The sequence below is a fragment of the Lissotriton helveticus genome, chromosome 8, assembly GCF_964261635.1.
Source record: "Lissotriton helveticus chromosome 8, aLisHel1.1, whole genome shotgun sequence".
NCBI lineage: Eukaryota > Metazoa > Chordata > Amphibia > Caudata > Salamandridae > Lissotriton > Lissotriton helveticus.
This window is the reverse complement of record NC_136069.1, coordinates 1,228,373,351-1,228,398,608: the sequence shown is the minus strand read 5'-3', so window position 1 is coordinate 1,228,398,608 and position 25,258 is coordinate 1,228,373,351. Positions and strand designations below refer to the sequence as shown.

Sequence of the window (25,258 nt, the reverse complement as noted above, 5' to 3'; positions counted from 1 at the left end):
AACATGGGGAAAACACGTTTTGGGACCCCCCTTTTTTCTCAGCTGCAGATTTCCTATGGAAACTAGGTCCTAACTATAATATAACCATATATATATATTACCTACTGGCGACCGCCAGTAGGTAATATATATATATATATATATATATATATATATATATATATATATATATATATATATATTAGGTGTAAATGTAGGGAGGGAGGTAAGTTGGACCGAGATTCAGGGTAATAAAGATGACCTGTAAGTAAAGTATTCATTATCAGTCCTCCTCCTCCCCCTCATTAGGCAATGAGGATGTCACAAGCATAATAATTTGCACCAACTAATTAGTGATGCAAAAAATGTTATGTACGTTTACTTAGCTTTGCAATAATTAACTCACTGCTGCATCAAGGATTACAGAAGCAAATTCTTCTCTAATGCCTGACCTAAATTAAGTCTGTAATGGGTAACAAAAGTTTGAGGTTTTGTCCATGTTGCTGCCCTCCAGATTTCAAGCAGGGAAGGCCCCAGCTCCTGCCCAGGAGATAGTTTGCTTTTGGAAGCAAGTTACTGATACCATGTCCAGGGTTGTGGGGGACACGGTCCCGATGGAGCCGAAATGGCTCCTGCTGCTGATCGAAGGTGACACGGACTGGGCTAGATATATGGGAATATGGTTGGCCCTGGCTGCGAGAATCGTGAAACCCCACATTGCTCGGGGTGGGGCTCACCGACACCTCCGCAGCTGGAGGAATGGAAACGTGATCTTGACTGGTGCCAACGGGCCAAAAACGCGGTGTATAAAAGCAGAGGATGTGCTAAAAAATGAAAAAGAGTGTGGGCGCCCTGGCGAAAATACAGGGAATTTGGGGTGTTTACATAGATGTGTACTGGATGGGTATCTCTCTATTGCGATCGCTGTTCCCTCATGAATATATTGCTATTGATATCTGTGGTCTCTTCATGGATGCATTTACGGAACTGTTTTTGTACTGCAGGTCTCTCGAGCACTCGTTAATAAAAAAGAATTAAAATAAAAAATGTAAAAAAGAGCACCAAAATGTTGTCTGCTGATTAGGACACCACTTGCTTATTGTCATCTCTCTTGATGGCCCAGTCAATGAGATCATTCCTCATAATGTGTGCAAGTGGTTTCACTACCACAACAAATGACAGTAGTGACAGGTGGCAGCCATGCCTTATCCCAGTACAGAATCCAAATATTAGAAATTACTCCCTCATTCTGACTCTTGGAGTTGGGTAGGATTATAAGAGCTTAATCCATTTCTGAATATAAGGGTAGCAATTGAAGCCCTCCACTACCTGAAACATATATTTACAGCACAGTGCATTGAAGACTTTTTCTGTATCAAGGGGCATCACTGCATAGCACCTCTCATTGTTAGTAAAGAAATGTTTGTACATAAGCCAATGAGCGTAAATTAGTAATTCTATTCCTATGTGATCTTGAGGCACCAATACCAGAACCATGTTAGCCAATTTTGTAGCTGTGGTCTTACTCGGGAGTTTTACGTCTTTATTAATCATAGAAAGGGGCCTGCATTGCTTAAAGTACATGAGTTCTTTGTAATTTTTCCAAAAGAAGGATTTGTGCCATTTTATAAAACTCAGACAATAGACCATCCATACCAGGAAATTTCACCCCTTGCAAACCCACAAGAGCTTCTTCAAAACTTCTCCTTAGTCAGAGTAGCTTCCAGTTGTTCTTTCATGTCGTCTGGTACCTTCAGAAGACTACCCCTACCTACATCCACTTTACTCGATCAGGGTATGGGGTCAATATAGTTCCTTGAGATATATACAGAACAGTCTATAATAGCATCCTGAGATTTCTGGGTTCGTCTTTCATCAGTTATATGTAGGCTATCTTTCGTTCAGATTTCCTTTTCGAATAGCAATACCAACATTTTCATATATGTTCAAACTTTTATTTTCTAGGGCAGCCCTGGTGGCTTTAACAGACTCCGGGACAATTTGTCAGGGGGCAATTCTGTGCCTACAGCACTAGGTGGTGGCGCCCCAGCTCCACATTCCTGGGGGTTCCCTTTGTCATGTGTTGCACAATCTTATTTGTGTGTGCACTTTGTCCTTGATTATGTTCATAGGCGAATAGTATATCAGATGTGGCCTTCCAGTGTGAGGGTATATCATTCAGCTTGCAGAGTGAAGCGATTTGCCCCCTGTATGCACCACAAGGATGCCCCCTTCCCTTCTCCCCTCTAGGGTCACCCATAGAACTACAAATTATGTCTAGCCAAGGCCCACAAGCCATTAGTAGAGGTACTCCCACCTTCATCACTGAGATCCCCCTATGCACCCTTCTTCTGTTTTCTCTAAGGGTTCCACAAGGTAGCAAACCACAGTGGAGTGAAGCAGGGACACTTGGCCTGCTCCTTAGGATCACTCACTTTCGCAGCACGTCTACTCTGTGTTTATCTCTTGGGACCTTGTCTTCCACCCCTCACCATCTTGACACCCTCCAACACAGAGTAGGCGTGCCGTGCGAACCCCAGTACCATCACAGAGCTGCGCAACAAAGTCTCGGCCACAAGTAGCGTGCTCCGGGGTCATAGTGCTCCTGGTTCCATCTTGTCAGTTTTTGGCAAGAACATGAGGCCTGGCTTCTCAGCAAATTTCAGCAAAAGTAACACCTTCAGAGTCAGTGGCCAGTTACGGTTGTGATGACTATAAGCAGCATTTCACAGGTGAATGTTCATATTCAATGGATGAGTCAGATGGAACAGGATAAATTGAGGATTTTGATGGGGCTTTGGAGCTTCAGAGTTTCACCTCCTGTTGACCATATAGCATGCACCTAGATAGTATGATTTATAGCGCAATTGCTAACACTAAGTCTACCAATAGCTGATCGTTATTTTCCTTCTTTCTGGGTAGACAAGAATATATGGTCATAATGTGGTTTTGTACTTATGCTGATGACATAATAATATACATTGTTCGGTTACATACATTTACTTTCTCCATCTCTTTGGGTTTTATACTATTTAATCTCTGCAATGAATTCTAAATGAATACATTTTGAGATTTATGCAGATGCAGTTTTCTTTTGTCTATACTTTTCAGAAAGCCCTTTGAATATTTGTTTTATTATTATCTTAATTAGATTAAGTCAAAGTCGGGAGACGATACAGCTGAAAAACAAACTTACTCAACAAGAGGCTGAGCTAGACATGGTCAAAAGGCAACTAGGAACTGAGCGCTTTGAAAGGCAAGTGTATGTTTATTTATAATTATTATTTTTCCTAATAAGATAGAAGTATCCTTAACATATACGTTGTACTTGATTAAAATCATTTTTAATCGTTAAGTATGCGGCATTCTATTTACAATTGATTTTCACCAAAACATTTATTTCCAGCAACTCTAGTTACTGTTAAACTCAAAGTGTATTGTGTGTGGATTTCTGTCTCCATGCTGTGTCTCTGTGAATGCACCATACAAAAGCTAAACCCATTGGCTTTGCCAGTACTTAATTTCTGAAAGAAAACAATACAAACTGTATACATCTGTGTGAGTACATGTAGTTTACAATTGTCACCAACATTTGCAGTTTCCAATGGACTGCCTATAAAAAGCTTAAGTATTGAGCAGTCTATGAAAAAAAGAGTAAAGTACTTTCCAATGACCGAGACGTCACATATCCCCTCCCCCAGGCCTTTATTCACCAGGCTTCCTTCTCCAGAGTTTTCCCATTCAAAACACTGCTCGCACCATCCGTTTACCAACAAGCACCCGGGCCCACCCTCTGTCCCAGCCCCCTGAGTGGTGTACAGTCATAATATCGAGTCAATTATTTCGACTGGACAGAATATCGAGTAAAAAATATAGAATGGACATAATATCGACTAGACATAATATAGACAACAAAAATATCGACTAGAGAAAATTAATATCGAATAGAATGGACATAATATCGAATCAAAAATATAGAATGGACATAATATCGACTAGACATAATATAGACAACAAAAATATCGAATTTAAGGTAAGTTAATAATAATTTTTATTTTTTGTGTAATATAAGTCTGTAGCGGGTTGTGGGTTTATAGGGGAATAGGGTGGGAAGTAATTTAATTCTAATTAATTAAATATGTTAATTTATTTATTGATATATATTTAGAATTAATTGTTAATTAATTATTAATTGGTAATTAATTAAAATATAATTGGTAATTAATTATAATTGATTAATTGATAAATATTTTAATTTTAGTAATTTATTTTCTGTAGCGGGTTGTGGGTTTATAGGGGAATAGGGTGGGAAGTAATTTAATTATAATTAATTAAATATGTTAATTTATTTATTGATAATAATTTAGAATTAATTGTTAATTAATTATTAATTGGTAATTAATTAAAATATAATTGGTAATTAATTATAATTGATTAATTGATAAATATTTTAATTTTAGTAATTTATTTTCTGTAGCGGGTTGTGGGTTTATAGGGGAATAGGGTGGGAAGTAATTTAATTATAATTAATTAAATATGTTAATTTATTTATTGATAATAATTTAGAATTAATTGTTAATTAATTATTAATTGGTAATTAATTAAAATATAATTGGTAATTAATTATAATTGATTAATTGATAAATATTTTAATTTTAGTAATTTATTTTCTGTAGCGGGTTGTGGGTTTATAGGGGAATAGGGTGGGAAGTAATTTAATTATAATTAATTAAATATGTTAATTTATTTATTGATATTTTTTAAAAATTAATTGTTAATTAATTATTAATTGGTAATTAATTAAAATATAATTGGTAATTAATTATAATTGATTAATTGATAAATATTTTAATTTTAGGGTTCAGGGTCAGTTTTCAGTTTTTGGGTAAAGGGGTATTTTTAGGGTTCAGGGTCAGTTTTCAGTTTTTGGGTAAAGGGGTATTTTTAGGGTTCAGGGTCAGTTTTCAGTTTTTGGGGTAAAGGGGTATTTTTAGGGTTCAGGGTCAGTTTTCAGTTTGTAGGTAAAGGGGTATTTTTAGGGTTCAGGGTCAGTTTTCAGTTTTTGGGTAAAGGGGTATTTTTAGGGTTCAGGGTCAGTTTTCAGTTTTTGGGTAAAGGGGTATTTTTAGGGTTCAGGGTCAGTTTTCAGTTTTTGGGTAAAGGGGTATTTTTAGGGTTCAGGGTCAGTTTTCAGTTTTTGGGGTAAAGGGGTATTTTTAGGGTTCAGGGTCAGTTTTCAGTTTGTAGGTAAAGGGGTATTTTTAGGGTTCAGGGTCAGTTTTCAGTTTTTGGGTAAAGGGGTATTTTTAGGGTTCAGGGTCAGTTTTCAGTTTTTGGGGTAAAGGGGTATTTTTAGGGTTCAGGGTCAGTTTTCAGTTTGTAGGTAAAGGGGTATTTTTAGGGTTCAGGGTCAGTTTTCAGTTTTTGGGTAAAGGGGTATTTTTAGGGTTCAGGGTCAGTTTTCAGTTTTCGGGTAAAGGGGTATTTTTAGGGTTCAGGGTCAGTTTTCAGTTTATGGGTAAAGGGGTATTTTTAGGGTTCAGGGTCAGTTTTGGGTTTTTGGGGTACAGGGGTACTTTGTAAAAATAAAGTAAAATTACATTTAAATTACATTTATTTAATAAAATTAAATTATATTAAATTATATTATAATATTTTTTATTAATTTATATTCAAAAAATTATTATATACTTACCAATACTTATGTTGTAATGGTATGCGTTGTAAAGGTATATGCGTTGTAAAATCTTGCGTTGTAAATGTATGCGTTGTAAAAGTTTTTGCGTTGTAAAAGTTTTGTTGTAATGGTAGGCGTTGTAAAAGTATGCGTTGTAACGTCATACATCCCTGGAGTGGGAATAGTAATTTTAACCTCTACGCTATCCAGCGCTTTCCCTACTGTTGCACCCACTGGAGTGGGAGTAGTAAATTTTACCTCTACGCTATCCAACACTTTTGCTAATGTTGAACTCACTATAGTTGTAACAATAAATTTTACACATTTTCTAAAATGTTATATATGTTTATTTAATAATATGTTTAAATATATATATATATATATATATATATATATATATATATATATATATATATATATATGTGTGTGTGTAATTTTTGGTGATATAATTTTTTTAATTATATAAATTATTTATTAAAATTATATTTTTTTAATAATTATTTCTAAGTTTATATTAAATATATTTATTACTATATTAGTTTTAACTTAATTTTAAGACATTTTAAAAAATCGATATTTTGACAGTCTATATTTTTGTAAGTCGATATTTTGGAGTCGATATTTTGGTACTTACCTGTTTGAAGATAGGGAGTCGATATTTTGTCAATCGATATTTTTGACTCGATATTTGTGTATCTCGATATTTGTGTCGTCGATATTATGTCAGTGATCCCCCCTGAGTATAGGAGCACTGGACATAGCAACAACAACAAAATGCTCCCATTTGACATGTAGAGGGGAAATAATGAATAAACAGGGATGGCGTCGGCATCACTTAAACTTCGCACACCTAAAAATACAAATAAATTACCTGAACTTGTGTAATGTAACAGGTGGTGCTTTTGTAAAGCACTTTTAATACATTTGAGTCAGTCATGTTCACACTCTATAAAAATGCCCCCAAAAATGAATCTGACATTGTGTAATGTAACTAGCGCTCATGTACAGTGCTCCAACACCTTTGGGTCGCTTGAGTTCACATTATATATACAAGTGTCAGTACGATGGGAGTTACCCAAGCCTTGCCCTTAACTGTGCTGCAAGGTTGGGCTGCAGAAGGTCTGGTGACCAAGGCTCACTAAAGCAACAAGGAGTGAGAAAAGAGGCGATTTCTAAAACAAAATCTGAAGCGCATGTCATTTCATCGCGATATTTGAACAGGGTGGGGAGATTAAGTGATGGACGCCGAAGCTGAACCACCGAAGACGCACACACAATGAAACGAGCAGGAATTAAAGAAAAAAATAGTCCCCAAATTAACAAAAAACACAGAAGGATAATGTTGACAGTAATTGGACGGTGCTCTGTGGGAGGAAACCAAACACAAAAAGAAGTGACAAAGAGACAGGATTCACCACTAGCAAGTAAGCATTTTTGACCAGCAATTGAAGGGACAAATAAAAAGGCAATGGGCGGGCTGTAAGCCCACTGAGTGAATACAGCATGTCTTGAAGAGTCAACGCATGTGATGCCTAAGCTCGACCTAATGACTGGTTGGCAAATGTTGTTTCCGTAAATGCAGGACCATATGGAAAAGAACTGTGTGTTTTTCCAAGCACCTCCAAAATAATTCAGCATCTACTTCGTTTCAATAGCATGGTATATTTGAATACATTCATTTTCTGCTCATGCTCAAATGGGCAAGTTTAAACGCATGAACAGAATTTTTGCAGAATGTATTTAATGTGCCATGGTGAATAAATGTAATAGTGTGTGTTGTACACTCTGTGTTCTGGTCGTATTGTACCACTCCTCGCTCCCTTACCAAATGTTCCTCGTTTGAGTTGTTGTAAAGAATAAAGGCATGTTCAAAGGTATGCCTTGGATGTTAAAATGGGTGAGTGGTGGAGTGCCTGTTAGGACGTTGGATGAGATTGTGGCAGCCTATGTAAATGATTCTCATGACAGAACGAAAGCAATTGTTAAAGTTAACAGAGGCTCAAACAAGTTTCATCTTAAGTTGGGGTTCTGATCCATATTAAAGAGCTGGGTAATGTCAGGAAAGGTGAATGTAAAAATGGAGATCCTGTTGTGACTTACAAAGTGTGTTGAAACTCTGTCTGAATGCTGCAAGAGTAGTTAAGGTGGATGAGGGCAAAAGTCCTGAACTTGGTCGACTAAGGGTTGTTGGAGAATGCCAACAAAAGCACGACGTTCTGTTATCCTTCTGTCAGATTACAAATTTGTCATTAGATTTTTTTGGGCTACTTTTGATGGCTTTACATTTATTTGTTAATGTCATTTTTCTGTTCCTTTAATGATTTAGGGCCCGATGTAGGTCGCCAATTACCGGTCGGTAACGGCCGATTTCGGCCGTTACTGACCGGTAATTGGTTTTTGAGATGTAGGGGCATGTTAAAATACAGATTCGGTAATTTTACCGAATCGGTAAAATACCGAATCGGTATAATTACCGAATCTGTATTTTGACATGTAGGTAGCACTGTAATCAGTGCTACAGGGGTTTACGAATTCTTAATTTACCACCAACTAGTAGTTGGTGGTAAATTATGAAAACCCTTTAAAAAGAATTTCTTCTGCTTTTTAAACAGTGCCATGTTGCAGACATACATGCCCTAAGGGCATGTATGTCTGCAACATGTGCACCCATGCACAATTGAGGGGTGCAACAGGGTGTCAAAGTAACACCCTGCCACCATTCAATGTTTCCCCCAATTACCGAATCGGTATTTACCGATTCGGTAATTGACATTGATTCCTATGGGCCTCAAGGCCCATAGGAATCAATGGCAATTACAGAATCGGTAAATACCGATTCATTAATTACCGAATCATACCGATTCGGAATTAATTCGGTAAAATTAGCTACATCCCGATTGCCAGTTCTTAAATACCGAATCGGTATGATTCGGTATTTAAGAATCGGTAATCTGGGATTACCTACATCGGGCCCTTAGTGTTTTAAACATGTTTCTAATTTTATATTGGTACTTTTTTCTTTCTTGACTTTATATGATTGGATTTTTATCATGCTACATACTTAATCATGTATTTGTACTAGTTCATGTGGAAGAAAAAGAGGTAATGTTATTTTTTAATGCATTCCTGTTCTGCTCTCAAATACTTAATGTGAATTAGACAGAACGTTGGGTTTGAATTGTTGATGTCAAAATGAGGCTGTTAGAATCGAAAGAGAGACTTTGTTGGCAGAATCTAAGTGACTCGCTGTATCTCTTAAATAAAACTTAGATTTTCACTCAACTGTATCTGGATTTCTTGTCTGGGATACAACACATGGTTATATACCACTTAAATAACAAATTGTCAGTGTATAACCTTTATCGCAACTTTTAAATTATTGATTGCTATTTTTTCTATTTGAATTAAAACGTTTGGTTACCAGATAGTATTTCATAGTGCTTTAGAGGCAAGTGGGAGGAGGAAACAGCAGATAGTTGAAACACTGAGCAAAATCATTATAGTTGATAGACCTAAAGCTAGCTAGTGCTAGCAGGCGTGGGTCTTCAGGTCTTTCCATAATGTTCTAAGCTCCACCTCAAAACAAAACAGGAAAGGGAAGTAGCCTTAAAAGTCAAGAAACTTTACCTCAGCCTCTTTGATCTTGGAGGCAGCAGAGGGAGAAATTGTTGGGAAGCAATCATAGGTGTCTGGTCAGGAGGTATTGGTAAATATCTTGAAGAGTTATTCTGTGCCTAGTGGAAGAGAGTTTTTAATTATACACGTTGGCTGGTGGCTCTCAATCTAGGGAGGTCAGGGTTGGTATAATGTGGTCAAATTAACTGCAACAAAGAACAAGATCCTTTGAAATCCACTCATCATCTTTGCAGGGAGGTCCATGTCCATTTCATTGCCGTAATCACAGTATGAAAGAACCACAGCAAGGATAAGAGTGTTTCATTCTTAAATTTGCAGAAGAAAACATTGAAGGATAGAAATGTTGGGTTCGGCTCTGATTTAGATCTGATACGTGACGGTTTTGGAGGATGACCGACACTGAGGAAAGCATCTCAATATCTCCGTAGCAGAGGATCAGAGTCTGTTTTATCTCCATTTCAGGCAAAGGTAATTGAGACATCCATTGATGCACAATGGAGCGGCAATCCCTGATGGAGCAAAGGCATCTTTTGGCATCGTTGATATTGCCCTGGATATTTTCAAGATGTATGTAATAGATAACGTTGTTGCTAACAAGGACAGAAGTAAGGGGTGCCCTATAGGCAATGGACGAGAGCCAGCTAAAGAGAATAACCTTAATGCACTCAAGTTATGTTTCACATATTCAAGAAAGAAGGACCAGATTTTAATTGTTGAGTGAATTATGAAATTAATGATTTAAACCTCTGGAGAGCAGTTCCATTTGTTGAATGCAAGGCGAGATAGAAAAATGTACTGGTTCACTATGTAAAATACAGCAAACAGGTCAAGGAGAATGAAGTCACCATTCTGACCCTGATTTCTTGCTGAGAGTCATGCTTCCTAAACGTTCAATAATGTGGTTTTGGTATTTCTCTTTGTTCTAAAGCCTGACTGAAAGATACTAAAAATGTTGTTAGATTCCATGTAGTTAGAGAATTTCGAAGTGAACACGGCCTCAAGGATTTTGGCAACAGAAGGCCAGACATCAGCCTATAGTTAGACAGGAAAGGTTGCTCAACGGTTTGTTTAATAAGAAGATGAGTTATGATAGCATGCTTGAAATTTTGGGTGACAATCAAAGAGAGGTGTTAAGGCACCTAATCAGGATTGCTGTAATTGCAAAAAATTTTTTGAGTTGCAAGGATCTGATGGTTCGGCATTGACTCTCCCTTTGTTGGTCATGTTGGTGGTTTCTTTGGCAATAGGATTAAAAATGTCTGGCGGGTCAGCTGAGGTCTAACGGCATGTGCCTCAGAGTTGATATTTCATCACTGAAGATGAACATTAGATTGTCGCAAAAGTCTTGAGATGGGGACACTAGTGTGGTGCTAGTGCAAGCTGTGGTTTTTTGGGGTAGACTCTTTAAATGACTTACTGGCTTAAGTCTTTCTGCTTTAAAAATGGCAGCTTTGAGAAGTGGCATTTGTGCATGCAGCAAGGTGCTTTTTCAGTATGAAAAGTTCTCAAGAACTCTTCCTTTTCCTTTTAATTTCAGTTTTTTTTTCATTTTAAAAATTGGAGCACTATCAAAATAATTTTGTTACACTGTACCTTGGGGTGGTTAAATTTCATTTTTAAAACACATGATACTTCTCCAAGGGCAGCAGTGGTAGTTACTAACATATGCTCCAGTGTGTAAGAGGGGTCATCTGAGTCAGGTACGCTGACTTCCTTTAAAGCCTAAATAATTTTTTCCTGCTAGTTATGTTTTTAAAGTTTGCTAACCAGGAAACAAGAAGAGCATAAGGAGAATTCATCTTGCGTGAAAACAGCAGTTCAACATCGGGGGCTGCATCGTGTGTGGGAATATTGAATCTTTGGAAAGAATTCAGGTTATTCAAGGTTCCACAATTCTTTGTGCCAAAGCATTCTGGAATCATCAGCCCAGATGTTAAAATCTCCACGGGTAAAGGAATAGCTCGAAGTGAATATCACAAAGGGTGCCATATTCGAGAGATCAGCTGGAAAATGATCAATTATTTTTAGGAGCATGGTGTATGATAGTGCAAATTATTGAAGGCAGATGGCATGTTACTATTTTTATGAGCATGTGTTTGAAGGATTTATAGTGTCTGTTCTCAATTCAGTCAATCAATCAATCAATAAATAGCTTTATTCAGAAGCATGATAACAACCATAAAAGCACATACAACATTACGTCAGAATATATAATACATAAACACACATAAACCAATAACTATAAAGTTAAAACATAACAATATGTGTTAAAATTATTTTAGGACAACATTGACCTATGATCTTGCACAGATTGATTGATTGATTGATTGATTGACTGTTCTCACTTCATTGCAGATCATATGACATTGGTTACTAATTGCTATTCTTTTTTCATGGCCAGTTTCTCGATTCTTCAGGAGGATATTGTAGCCATCGAAAGGCTATGCAAAATGGCTGGTGTTGTAGAAATAATGGGCCATGTTTCTGTGAATAGCTTTGTTACTGATTAGTTTTGTTAAGTTGTTTTTCTTTTAGTTAAAATCTATTTTGTTTCAGGGAGCGTGCAGTGAAAGAACTCCGGCGCCAGAATCATTCTGTTTCATTCCAGTCAAGCTCATTAAATAAATCCCTGAGCCCGTCTAGCCGCTCACCCGATCGTAGCCACCGTTTACAAGAATGTCGCACAAGATCTCCAGAGAGATCTTCACTGGATAGGTGAGTGAGTACAACAATCTTGTTGGGCAGTTGTTTTAAAGCATGCTATGTCATGAAATACCCTTAGAGCCTGATTACAAAAGGGTCAGTGTACTGTATTCCAATACGTGTGTAAACCCCTGTTTATGCACGTGTCGCAAAAACAAGCTAGAAGGTATTTAACGCATCCAGTCGATAATTATCGGATGCATTAAATACCTCAACCTTCGTTACATTTCGCCAGATCAAAGCTGCCAAAATTGAACAGGCGAAAGGTAGATGGTATTTACCATACAATGTATTTACCATACAATGTGGATTTTGGTGTGTTAAACACCAAAATCCGCATGTTAATTCTTGAAAACTTGTCAAATGCACCATTTATCGCACATGGTAAATAACATAGCCCTGGGTATCAATATTTATGAGGTGCGATAAATAGCAGTGGGATAATGTGTTTGTACGGAAGAAAGAAATATTATTTCTTTTGAAAGCCCTCACCCACTAACCTAGTTGGTGGCATACAGGGTAATTTTATTAATAAAATTACCTAGTATAGGAATTGGGACCCGAGGACATTTTTAATTCACACTCACACTCACACGCTATTACTGCACACTCATTCACCACAAAACCAGCTCCGCTGTAAACAGGCGTTGAAGCACACCCATTACACTGTCGGTGCCACCGGCTGGAACCCGATGATGAAGCATGCCACCAACTAGGTTGGTGGGTGAGGGCTTTCAAAAGAAATAATATTTCTTTATTCCGTACAAACACACTATCCCTATACCCTTTGAGGCTAGTTCCCATTGATAATACATATATTTCAGGGGAAGTGAACTAGCCCAGCTGTTCCTCCCTCTCCCCTTGATACCTAATAAGTGCGATGAATAGCACCTTGACTCATAATAAGGCTCTGTGTGTTTATTTTCATTAGGCTGAATCCCCCAACCATCAATACTCAAGTTTCTTGTATATCAGAATCACATCCCTAAAGGAGGATCCAGTCCCTCCAAATCATTGTAAATGTCTCCCAAAAATGGCAATGACATCTATAGAGCACTCAAATGAGAAAATAAATCCCATCTACTCCATTTCCCCTTGTATGCTATCAACATTATACTAGTTATACAATCTCCTTAAGTGCTTCATCCACTTATGCCCGATCACAGTGGACCTGAAAATCCTGTTTTGGGCACAAAATCCTGTTTTTTTACCAGCTGGTTATGAAGGAAATTATGGGTACAAATTGCACACATGCACTGTCTGCATTATGCAGTCAGTGCATTCTCTCTTTAAGCATTCCTCATTCCTGTATAATTGGGCAGAAGTTGTGCACTCACTAATTTACAGTCCCCTTGTGCAAATGTGTTGGATTTCTACCACAACTTGTGACCATAATTGGGCCTTTAATATCGCCACTTGTTCTTCCCATTTACAGCTTCAAACAATCACATGCATAAACCCTCCCCAGTCATCTTTACCCATATCCTCCCACATCCCTAACCACAAACCCAACTTTACTTCCACCTGTCACACCAACAACCAAAATCCAATCTCTCCTCCCACTAACGCCTTATCTAATCATATCTTACAGAGCCTATCTGTCTCCTCCATCATTTCAGCGCTACAATGTTTTAGTGCCATACCCTCTAATTCTGTCCTGGAATACATATTCTCATTATATCCAATACTAACAATCTAAGACATTCCTTCAACTCATCATCTAATCTAATCCCATATTTTCCACACACCCCTCCTTTCCTGTGCTCCCCTGATCCCCCCAACCTTCAAGCCTTCTCCTGGGAAAGGAATGACTCCTGTATGTAGTGCGGAATATGTCCCCCCCTTGCTAGCCTTACTACATGTATCTGGTATCCTCCTTTTTATTTTGACCCTTGCCTCACATTAATCTAGTGTGTGCTTAGAGGGCTAGGCGTGTCGCTTGACTTGAGTGAGGTTGTGTACATGTTCTGTGACCATGAAGGGCACACCAAGAGTGCCCTCCTTGTACTCGCAGCGGACTTCTGTCCCTATCATGGGTTTAGCACATGGAGTGGTGGTGGCAGCATAAACAGGTTTGTGATAGCCGTAACCTTTCAGTTTGAGCCTACCAGACAGTGCTAGTTGTTTGGCTGTAAAGACCTATTGTAGGCTTACCAAGAACTTGCAGGGGTATACAGGCTACCAACTGCTTGCCATCGGTTTGCTTTATTACACCCCATTTGCTTACTTGTAACTTTGTGGCTGTCCTTGCCCCAGCTTGTCCATCTTATGTTTGGCCCTCCCCTGGAGCATAGCTTTGTCTGCATCTCTCTAACTACCTGACTTCTATCCTTCCACCCATGAGAGTGCATGTGTTTTCCAGCAATCCCCATTGTATAGTTCTCCTCCCACCACCTTGTACCCCATGTTGCTGGCTCCCTCATGTTGCTAGGTCTCCCTCGTGTGCTTCTCCCCCGCTGTCCTCCCTTCCTCCATCCCAGGCGCTTTGTCTGGCTTTCTTACTCATGTATTTCTTTGCTGGGCCGAGTTGCTCTCATTCATGCACTACAGTTTCCCCCTCATGGACCACTCCTCCATGGCCCCCCTCTCCCCCCCCCAGTCTGTTGCCTTTTTTTTAAATATAAATATATATTTTTTTGGGGATAAGGCCAGGCAGTAAATTGCTGTCGGTCCCACCGCCTAAAAAAAGAAAAAGAAAAAATATGCTTTTGCACTGCTTTCATTTTTTATTTATGGAGGCATTTTAGATCTGTAAATAAAAAGCAAGCATAGATAAAGCTAGTAGGCCTTGCCTGTGTAAGCTATTGGATTTGTCAAGGATTTTAGTCATGTTGCACTGCAGTCACACTGCTGTGCAAAATAGCTAAAAACATTGACAAAGCCAGGCTTAGGCGAGGCCCATTGGCTTTGCCAGTGTTTGTTTTTCTTATAACTTTTAGCCATGCTGCTATACAACATGGCTAAAAGACATTGGCAACACCAATAGATCTCACATAGTTGAGATCTATTGATTTTGCCACTGCTTGTTAATGGCTCTGTTTTAACAGCTTGCTTATGCAAATATAATCAGGGCTTTCTCAAAGTGCAAATGGATAGCATGTTATCACTAGTTCTTCAAGAATAGGAGTCAAGGGACACCACTGCCACCTGTTGTCCTGGTAAGTCAGTGCAGCTCAGCAGGTAAATGTAACTTCTTCAAAAAATTGTCTAAAACTAGAGCCAGGTTGTTCGAATCCTAATCCTTTGGAAACTGATAAAGTAAGTCATGTTGTAAGTTTAGGGCAGAGTCCTCACTCCAGGCTTGCACACCTAAAGAGAGGTATGTCTGGTGCAAAGTCCGACACACATCAGAGTCATCTTCTTAAGGATTGGCATGACCGGAGCAGGGTCAGCCTGTGGGGTTGAAGAAAAGTGAGTCACATAAAACCCACTGAACCTAAAATAAATCTTTTACTTTATTTGGGACTTAATGGATCAACCAGTAGGGGTGTGTGGGTCCTGGGCTTACCAACTGTTCTTGTTTAGGGGGTTGTGAGGTCACCAGGATTAAGAAAAGGACTGTAGACTTTAACCTTGCTGATCTTGGACAGACAGATAAAATCAAAGGAAATAAGATGGACGGGGCAAGCAACAACATGGAAAGGAATCAGGAGCGATGGGGCAAGAAACAATGTGGGAGGGACAGGGTAGCAACAATGTGGGGAAGGGCGGAAGGCATGGGCGCAAGTAAAAGAAAGAAATGTAATGCTGTACAGCAACTTGACAATGCTGCACAGCACCTAAGCCAACGGGTCACAAAGGTGAGACCTATTGACTTCGTCAGTGTGTGTTATCTGTGTCACTGGAGTGGAGGCCTACTGGCCAGCTTGTGTAAAATTCTGCTTGCATGCGCTAACCCAGGTTTGCTGAAGTGCATGTTGTATGTGTTCGTGTGTGTATCCTGCGTGCTAAATGCTTTGTGTGCATGAGTTATTTGAGTAATGGAGGCATGCAGAATCCATTTTGGATGTCCCAAGCCCGGCACTAAGCACAAGATAGAGGCGATGCTGTTTTCTCATACTGTGGTTGCATATTGCTGCCAATACTGAAGCTGGAGGGAGTAGACCTAAGCAGTGAAGTGGGGGGAAAGGAGGTAGGCTTCTTTAAAAATTCTTTTAAGCCTTTTGTATAGAGGATCTACCTAACCAGTCTTTATATAGCACTGCCATTTGATAGATGGTTGGGGTGAAGAATGGGACTAGGTGAAATGGACCCTTTAGGTGAGGTCAGCCCTTCGTCTTTCCCCTCATCACTCTTCATTGTGGCTGATGGCAGCCAGGTGCAGAAAGCTCACACCTCTTTGTGACTGTATTGTGGGTGCCCTGGGCTAGAGACTACTGTGCAGTGAAGAACATCATTATACACAAAGGCTGTGTTTGAAGAGCTGCCTGTAAAGGACACTTGAAGGAGAATCAATCCAAACCAGTTCTGAAAGTGCAGACAGTGAATTCATATTGCTGCTCTCCTTTGACTGTATACATGTAGGACCAAATGGCCCTCTTGTTGTTTCAGTTGCAAATTGTCTAAGAACAAGGGAGGGATTACTCCACAGAGTACTCAGAGGGCTGCTGTGCAACCAGATCTTGTGTCTCACTGATATCCAGCTTTCTAAATGTGAGGAGACATCACCTGAGGAACAGTGGAGTAACAAAACTTGAGGAAGCCCAGCTGCAATGTACATGGTTCCCCCCCTGGACCCAGTCAGGAGCTCTCAGGCCAGGGGCATGCTGCCCCTGCACTGTGCCAAAGGGAGCCTCCTGGAGCTTGGCCCTTCAGCACCACACAGGGCTAATGTCACAGCACTGCTGAGGGACATCACCTGAGTCCACCTCTTGATTCAAGCAGCGAACTCAGGTGAAGTCAAATACCCGTCCTGGGTTTGCCTAGAAGGTCAGGCAAGATCTAGTACCTGTCCCTGAGTGCCTGGAAACCAGCCTTCCTGCTGAAGGGGGGAAGGGGCCTTCCATCCATGTAGGAGAAGTGACTGCTCAGGGGGATCCAGGGGCAACATGACCATGGTATGATATGGAAGAGGAGGAATGCGCCACTGCACCCAAAATGGGAATCCCTGGCATAGCCCTAGTCACTGTACTTGCCTGCATCACAGTGCTACCCAGAGCTGCTTTGCAGCCAAGACCACGGCATGCCTGAATTCATATAACACTGGATCTGAGAGGCCTGTGTGAGGCATCCACAACTTCGGAGACTTGCTTGGCTGCACTGAAGCTCAGGCGGTGCTGCAACAAGCACCTGCTGCACTAGTCGTAAAGAGGATCCAGCTTTCTTTACAAAGCCTTCTTGTTCATCAGTCGCATAACCTGACATGACTGGTGAGGAGGCTGAGAAAGATGGGATGTATATATCAAAGTGCAAAACAAGATGCTCTAGCACATACACGCTCGCTGTGGGGATAGGGCCCATCAGCAGGATTGCCGGCTGTAAGGTTGTGGTGTAACCATTTACCTGAAATCTCAGGATGTCTGCAGTAGCGATGAATGGCAAATGCTCCCTGTACCTCTTTGAACGCCTCTTAGTGCTGTGACTAGAACACTGCCACACTGGCAGATCTCCCAAAAGGGAAGGGGAAGTGGATGAGAAAGAAGAGAAGAGAAAAACACTGCTTCTTCACTCAGCGCGGTCAATCAATCAATCACAGCATTTATATAGCGCACTACTCACCCGGAGGGTCTCAAGGCGCTGGGGGGGGGCGGGGGGGCTGCTACTGCTCGAACAGCCAGGTCTTGAGCTGCTTCCTGAAGGCGAGGTGGTCCTGTGTCAGGCGGAGGTGGGTCGGGAGGGAGTTCCACGTCTTGGCGGCCAGGTGGGAGAAGGACCTTCCTCCTGTGGTGGCTCTTCGGATGCGGGGGACGGCGGCGAGGGCGTGGTTGGTCGATCGAAGCTGGCGTTTGGGAACGTAGAAGTTGAGGCGGCTGTTGAGGTATCCTGGGCCTTGGTTGTGTAGGGCTTTGTGTGCGTGGGTGAGGAGCCGGAAGGTGATTCTCTTGTTGACCGGGAGCCAGTGCAGGTCTCTCAGGTGCCCGGAGATGTGGCTGCGGCGGGGGATGTCCAGGATGAGTCGTGCTGAGGTGTTCTGGATCCGCTGGAGTCTCTTCTGGAGTTTGGCGGTGGTTCCGGCGTAGAGGGAGTTGCCGTAGTCCAGACGGCTGGTGACGAGGGCCTGGGTGACCATCTTCCTGGTCTCGGTGGGGATCCATTGGAAGATCTTACGTAGCATGCGCAGGATGTTGAAGCACGACGAGGAGACGGCGTTGACTTGTCTGGTCATGGAGAGGGAGGAGTCCAGGATGAAGCCCAGGTTGCGTGCGTGGTCTGTGGGTTTGGGTGCGCTGCCCAGGGCGGGGGGCCACCAGGAGTCGTCCCAGGCGGAGGGAGAAGATCCCAGGATGAGGACTTCCGTCTTGTCCGAGTTCAGTTTCAGGCGGCTGTTCATCATCCACTTGGCAACGTCTGTCATCCCTTCGTGTAGGTTGGCTCTGGCGGTGGCGGGGTCGTTGGTGAGGGAGAGGATCAGCTGGGTGTCGTCGGCGTAGGAGATGATGTTAAGGTTGTGCTGGCGTGCGATGGTTGTGAGGGGGCTCATGTAAACGTTGAAGAGTGTTGGGCTGAGCGAGGAGCCTTGAGGGACGCCGCAGATGACTTCGGTGGCCTCCGATCTGAACGGGGGGAGGCGGACTCTCTGTGTCCTTCCGGCGAGGAAGGAGATGATCCACTCCAGTGCCTTCTCCTGGATTCCGACGTTGCTGAGGCGCTGTACTAGGGTACGGTGGCAGACAGTGTCGAAGGCCGCGGATAGGTCCAGGAGGATGAGGGCCGCTGTTTCTCCGTTGTCGAGCAGGGCTCGGATGTCATCGGTAGCTGCGATCAGGGCGGTCTCGGTGCTGTGGTTGGCCCGGAAGCCAGACTGCGAGAGGTCGAGGGAGCCGTTCGTCTCGAGGAAGGCGGCCAGTTGCTTGTTGACGGTCTTCTCGATGACTTTTGCCGGGAATGGGAGCAGCGAGATGGGGCGGTAGTTCTTGAGGTCGGTGGGGTCGGCTGATGGCTTCTTAAGTAGGGCGCTGAGTTCGGCGTGCTTCCAGCTCTCCGGGAAGTCCGGGAAGTCCAGCCGAGTACCACGTCTTCGGTCTCTGAGGAGTCTACAGCGTTTGTTTGTGTAATACTCTGACGGTAAAAATAGTAAGGATGAGTACAGTTACACTTCTCCACACACGTACACACTCACAAGTTTAGATATAGCAATGTCATATAATAAATGTGTATTCACCTTATGCAAGGACCACTTGCAGACTCTTAATATCTCAATCAAAAGGGGTGGTAGATATGATTATAATATGATTTCTTTTTACAGTATACTTCGTGCTTTGGTTTACATGTATAGTCACTTGTTCCAATAGCAGTAAGTATTTTGAAATAAAAGATTCAAAGGAAAGACAAAATAAGGCAGAACTGAACAATAAAAGGACTAAAGCATATGTCACCATTCATAACGTGCACTTGGGCTTCAAGAATCAATATCACCATTCATAACAGGCACTAGAGTTTCCAATTTCTGAACTTGTCAAAGGAAAGTACAGCACATTATGCCACAATACTAACTATAGGAAATATAGAATACAAACTCTGTTGAATAATTCCTAAAGGGCGATAAGCACACTATATCCCTACCTGTTGTTTTTTGCATATTGTCCTTCCTTTCCTTATTAATGTAAAGCGCTCTGATATCCTCTGGGATCTTGTTCGCGCTATATAAAACTTTATAAAAAATTAAAAAAAGTCTGTTTTCTTGTTCCAAAAGTCTCGTATTTGGGCGTTAAGACAGAAACCAAGAAAATTGCCTTCAAAAGCAATGTTGCCACTTCAGAGAGTCACTGGTTAATGTTCTACTCCGAGCACGGAAGAAGTAGCCAAGCGCGAGGTCAAGAAGTCACAGACAAGATGAAAAGATAAGCAGAAGAAATGTGCAGCACTTAGCTTCTCTGATACATGAGGAATCCTCCTGAAAGCCAAATCGAAGAGTTGGATCGGGCGTTAGCACTGACAGCTGGAGAGATGTTGAGACAGCAGCCTGCAGGAACTCAGGAAATAAGCCAAGCAAAGGCATGTGCAGGGCTTGCCCTTTTATAACCAATGGGACAGGTGCTTGTAAACATGAGGCAAACCACAACCCTCCATATGCAGTTGCACAAGGCTTGCCACACCCACCGATAAGACAGTTGACAATCACATGGCAAACCATGCCCCTCCACATGCTGTTGCACAAGGCTTGCCACAGCCACAGATATGACAATTGGCTATCACATGTCAGAATGAAGACAGTGAAACAAGCATTGCTACAATTAAACAAGCATTGGCATTTACAGGTTGAATTAAACAAGCATTGCTACAATCAATAGAATCCTGCAGTAGGGAAGGTAGAAGCAGTATTTAAAACCCTATAAAGGATAATAAACTTGGGCAACCAAGGAGCCTAGGGGGTGGGTACAAAGGAGACATGGTGTGGCCTGGGACTGAAGCTGATCCCGGACACCGGCTGCCCGCTGTAAATGTAAACATTCAGATCTATGTTTCCTTTTCGATGAAAAACAGGCCACACCAAGGTGGCAAAATGCTAGATCAAGACTGTAGTGGTCGAAACAGGTCATGATTCCAAACATGGATTTCCTGAAAATGAATTAAACACCAGCTTTTTGCAACCTTAGTGTGGCCTGTTTTTCATCGGAAAGGAACAGTGGTTTTTACATATATATATATACCCCAGCTATGCTAATTTGCATATGGGCTGGTGGGAGGAGCAAGTACTCATGAAGACATACAACACCCCAATGTCTGGCAATGTAGTTCTGTACCGCCGTTACATGGATGACATTTTCATCCTATGGAAGGGCACCGAACAGAGCGCCATTGACTTTGCCAATGAAATCAACAACAATGCCCTTAATCTTAAAATCACTTGCACCACCAGCAAGAATTCCATCGTATTTCTTGACTTGGATCTGTACATCTGTAACAACAAGGGTCAAACTAGAACCTTCAGAAAGCCAACATCAGGGAATGCTTTTCTGCATGCCGACAGCTTCCATCCCAATAGTCTCATAGAAAGTATCCCTTATGCAGAGTGTTAGAGAATGGAGCGAAATTGCAGCACAGAAGAAAGTCTTAAGAAATCCAAAGAGAGTCTCTTTTGTAGACTCAGAGACAGAGGGTACAAGACCAAAACCCTAGAGAGAGCAGAGCAGAAATGTATTGCTACCAAAAGGGAGGACCTCATCTTCAAAACCAGTGCCAGTAAGCAATAATCCGACAAACACAAAGATGCCACACTAAGACTGATTACAGGGTACAGCACATACCACTCCAATCTATGCAAAATCTTCTACAGGGCACTGGCCCATTGTTCGCAGTGACCCCACTATAGGCCCCTCGTGCACTAAACTCCCACAATTGACCTTCAGGCGAGCTAAATCTATGAAGCAAAAGCTTGTGACTAATGCACCAGTGCTAGATAAGGGATCCACTTGGCTCAAGTCCCAGAAAGGCTTCTACAAATGCACCAACTGCAGAGTCAGCAGGCACGGTACTAACACCAAGAAAGTCGCTCTCTAAGAAAGACTCCACTAGAGATCAGGGAGAATTACACCTGCAAAACTGATTTCGTGGTGTACGTATTACGTTGCACCTGCAATAAAGTGTACATAGGGAGCACAATTCACCCTGTACATGTGAGGACACTCCAGCATCTGCGTGCAATTGGCAATGACGATCCCGCGTATCCTGTAACCCGCCACATAAATGCACACCATTGGGAAGAAAGGAAGACCTCACATATTTTGTCATTGATAGTGTCAAAAACAAACATAAGTGGAGGTAACAAACAGTTAGCCCTCAGGAGGCTAGAATCCAGATACATAATTCTACTTGATTGCAAGATTCCTAATGGCCTGAACGCTGATGAAGGAATGAGTGTCCATCTCTAACCAGCTTCTGTTTAACTGTAAGTAACTGCAGTAGCTCCCTCCACTTCCCTAACCCACTCCTTCGACATCTGACTCACTTTTCCTCACACCTTCACTTTAAGTCTACACTCTCTTAGTATAGGCATTTCACTTGCACTTGCCAACTAGGAGGCAACCATTCACCCACTAATCAACCATCCCCTCAATATAATTGTTTTCCACACCTAAATATCCTCAAGACATGACTGTGACGCTAGGTGATACACTGCCCACTTCGGCCGCATCTGTGAGTATTGTATGCGACAGACCATACACGCCCGCATGCCGAGCCAGCAGTAATCACATTTGCGATCTACTGTGGACATTACACTGTAAATAGCACACTTGTACCACGCAGCCAGATGGCGGTTTGTAACATACAACCAAGATGAATCCCACGCAGTCGTGTACGTAGTCAACATTATTGCCCGCACCAAGGTACTCGGTGGTATCACAATTAGGAAACACACAAGTAAAGCAATTGTAAAACATAGTTTCCCAATCGTTTTTCCAACATTACTTTTTTGTTTTTTTGGTGTTAGTTGGTGCTTAATGCTTGTGTAATATTTGTGCGTATTTAACAGATTTATGCAATATATACAAACTGTACTTTGCAAGGGTGAATCACTAAAAAGAAGAAACACTGTATGACACACCATGACATGCACTTTTTCTAACACATGCAACTCTTCTATGTCCTTCGTTACAGAGTTGGTTGCCATGACAATTCACTTTCATTTGTACTAAGAGGGTGAAGTATAAAATATTTTTTACCGTAGTGTTGACAGATGTTGTGAGCAAGGCGGTCTCGTCCGCCGAAACGCGTCAAAGTCCTTCATTCATGGAATATAACTTCTGTTTGATTTCACCACATCCCACGGAGTCAGCGCCTGTTTGTTTATCTGATAATCAGGATTGGATATATATATATATATATATATATATATATATATATATATATATATATATATATATATATATATATATGCTGCGTTGTGGCATAGTGAAGCGATATATATATATATATATATATATATCAGAACAGTGCCGCCAAAAAACGCTCTGCTGCAGTATTCAAACCCAATTCCCCTGATGAAGGATTAGCGAAACGCGTCGGGACTTTGATGTTTGTGGACTATGAAGTGGTCATGCTACTGCTTCCTTAAATAAACAAAGTTGGCATACTCTTACCTGTGGTGATGGCATCTTCTACAACAGGCAACTTTGTTCTGGGGTATTAAGCGGCTTGCCTGAGTCACGGAAGACGCTCCGATGTTGGTGCAGCATTCCAGCGAATCTGTCAACCGGTGGATTTGCATATGGCATAGGAGCCAATTTTCAAAGGGTGCAAAGCAGTAACAGTGTTCTACAACTATGTGCCATGATCCACTTCGATAATACAGAATTTATTTTTTGATTCTACAGCAGGCTACTCACCTGAGAACAATGACATGCACTACAAGAACCAGGAGGCTGTTGTTTGGGCCACGCCCACTGAGGCGGGGTTCTTGGAACTTATTAAGGTGCCGCCAAAAATAGCTCTGCTACAGTATTCAAACCCAATGCCCCTGATGAAGGATTACCGAAACGCGTCGGGTTGGGATTTTGATGTTTGTGGACTATGAGGTGGTCATGCTGCTGCTTCCTTTAATAAACAAAGTTGGCATACTCTTATCTGTGGTGATGGCATCTTCTACCACAGGTAACTTTGTTCTGGGGTGTGTGTATATACATATATATATACACACACATATTTATACATATATATACACACACACACACACACACACATTATATATATATATATATATATATATATATATATATATATATATATACATATATATATATATACATACATACACCAGGTGTAATCCTTGGTCCGGACCACAATATGTATTGTCCCCCTCGCGAGGGGCCCTCTGCAGGAGACATCAGGGGCCATACACCTTCGGGACATCAGCATCGGTCCCTGACTGCGATACCGGCGAGGAGGGACCGGCGGGGGCCCATAATCTCGAACGAGGGACCTGCAGAGTTTGCTGGACGGGCGGAGCAGGCTGCTGGCGGCTCCCAGGGGGGGGGGGGGCACACTGCTGGAGGCCGTGAGACTTAGGAGGGCCGGCTCTGGCCGATTTGGTAATAAGACACTGACGACAGGCCTGCTGATTGCAGGGCAGCACGCCCCTACGGGTGGAGGAGCGTGCCCTGTGCTCTTGGGATTGCCTGCGCTGCCGAATGCCACCTGGGAGACTGAGGAGGTGACCACCGGGGAGGCACGATTGGATGACACAAGGGGCCATAGCTAGACCCCTTCTGGGCGGCGATTTTTGTGCGGGCCCTGGTTTGCCTGGAGGCCTGAGGTGGAGTGCCCTGTGTGCTGACTCCCCAGGCGCCGTTGGACTACCTAAGGGGTGCGAGTGGTGAGCGGCCTACGTATAGGCCTCCCGGGCCTGACCTGGCCTGCTACGAAACTCTGCATCAGGGGTAGCAGGGTTGCTAAAGTACAGAGACCCCGAGGGTGACTTCTGGTGGGCCCCTACTGGAGATGGGGAGGGACCGACCCCTTCATGGTGCGCAATCGAACAAAATTATGCAATACACAGTACAGGGGCCACCGTCCATGGGGCGCAACGGGCCGCCTCCTGAGCAGGGACCGCCGCAGAGATTAGCGGCCCAAGATAAGGCTGGCATCCTGGAGGCCAATAAAGACTCGAGAGTAGCGCTGGAATCGAAGATGCATGGTGATGGACATAAACCACCTGCGCCTGGACCTGAGGAAGGTGGCAGACCGTGTCACTACCACTGAGGGGGATTGGACCTCCCTGCGGACGGAGGTCCAACACCTGCAGGCGACGGTGTCCGCACTTCAGGAGCATACCGCTCGTCTTGAGGACAGGGCGGAAGGTGCTGAGGGGCGCATCTGGAGGAACAACCTCCGCTTCCTGGGCTTTCCGGAGAAGGCGGAGGGGCTGACGGCAGACCTGTTTTTGGAGTAATGGATCGGCACCGCTCTCCAGGTTGTTTGCGGTGGAACGGGCCCACCGATCCCTGGGTCCCCCCCCCCCCCCCGAAACCGGGGGCGCTGCCTAGAACTCTAATCGCAAGCCTGTTTAACCTTAGGGATCGGGATGTGATCCTGCAGTTCATCCGCAAGAATGGTCCCCCCAAGTTTGAAAACCACGAAATCCATATCTACCCCAATTACACCAAA

The 25,258-nt window shown here is 42.4% G+C and overlaps 1 protein-coding gene across 3 annotated transcripts in view; it reads left to right on the top strand.

The window, feature by feature from the left end:
- Window positions 1–25,258, top strand: part of TSGA10 (testis specific 10) — a 529,263-nt gene that overhangs the window by 411,504 nt on the left and 92,501 nt on the right. For 2 of the 3 annotated variants that reach the window (XM_078658208.1, XM_078658207.1), the window contains exons 18-19: window positions 3,131–3,241; window positions 11,849–12,007. In XM_078658208.1, coding sequence (XP_078514334.1) covers window positions 3,131–3,241; window positions 11,849–12,007 — 270 coding nt within the window. The remainder of the gene's footprint in view (window positions 1–3,130; window positions 3,242–11,848; window positions 12,008–25,258) is intronic. The other variant, XM_078658209.1, reaches the window with a different exon arrangement.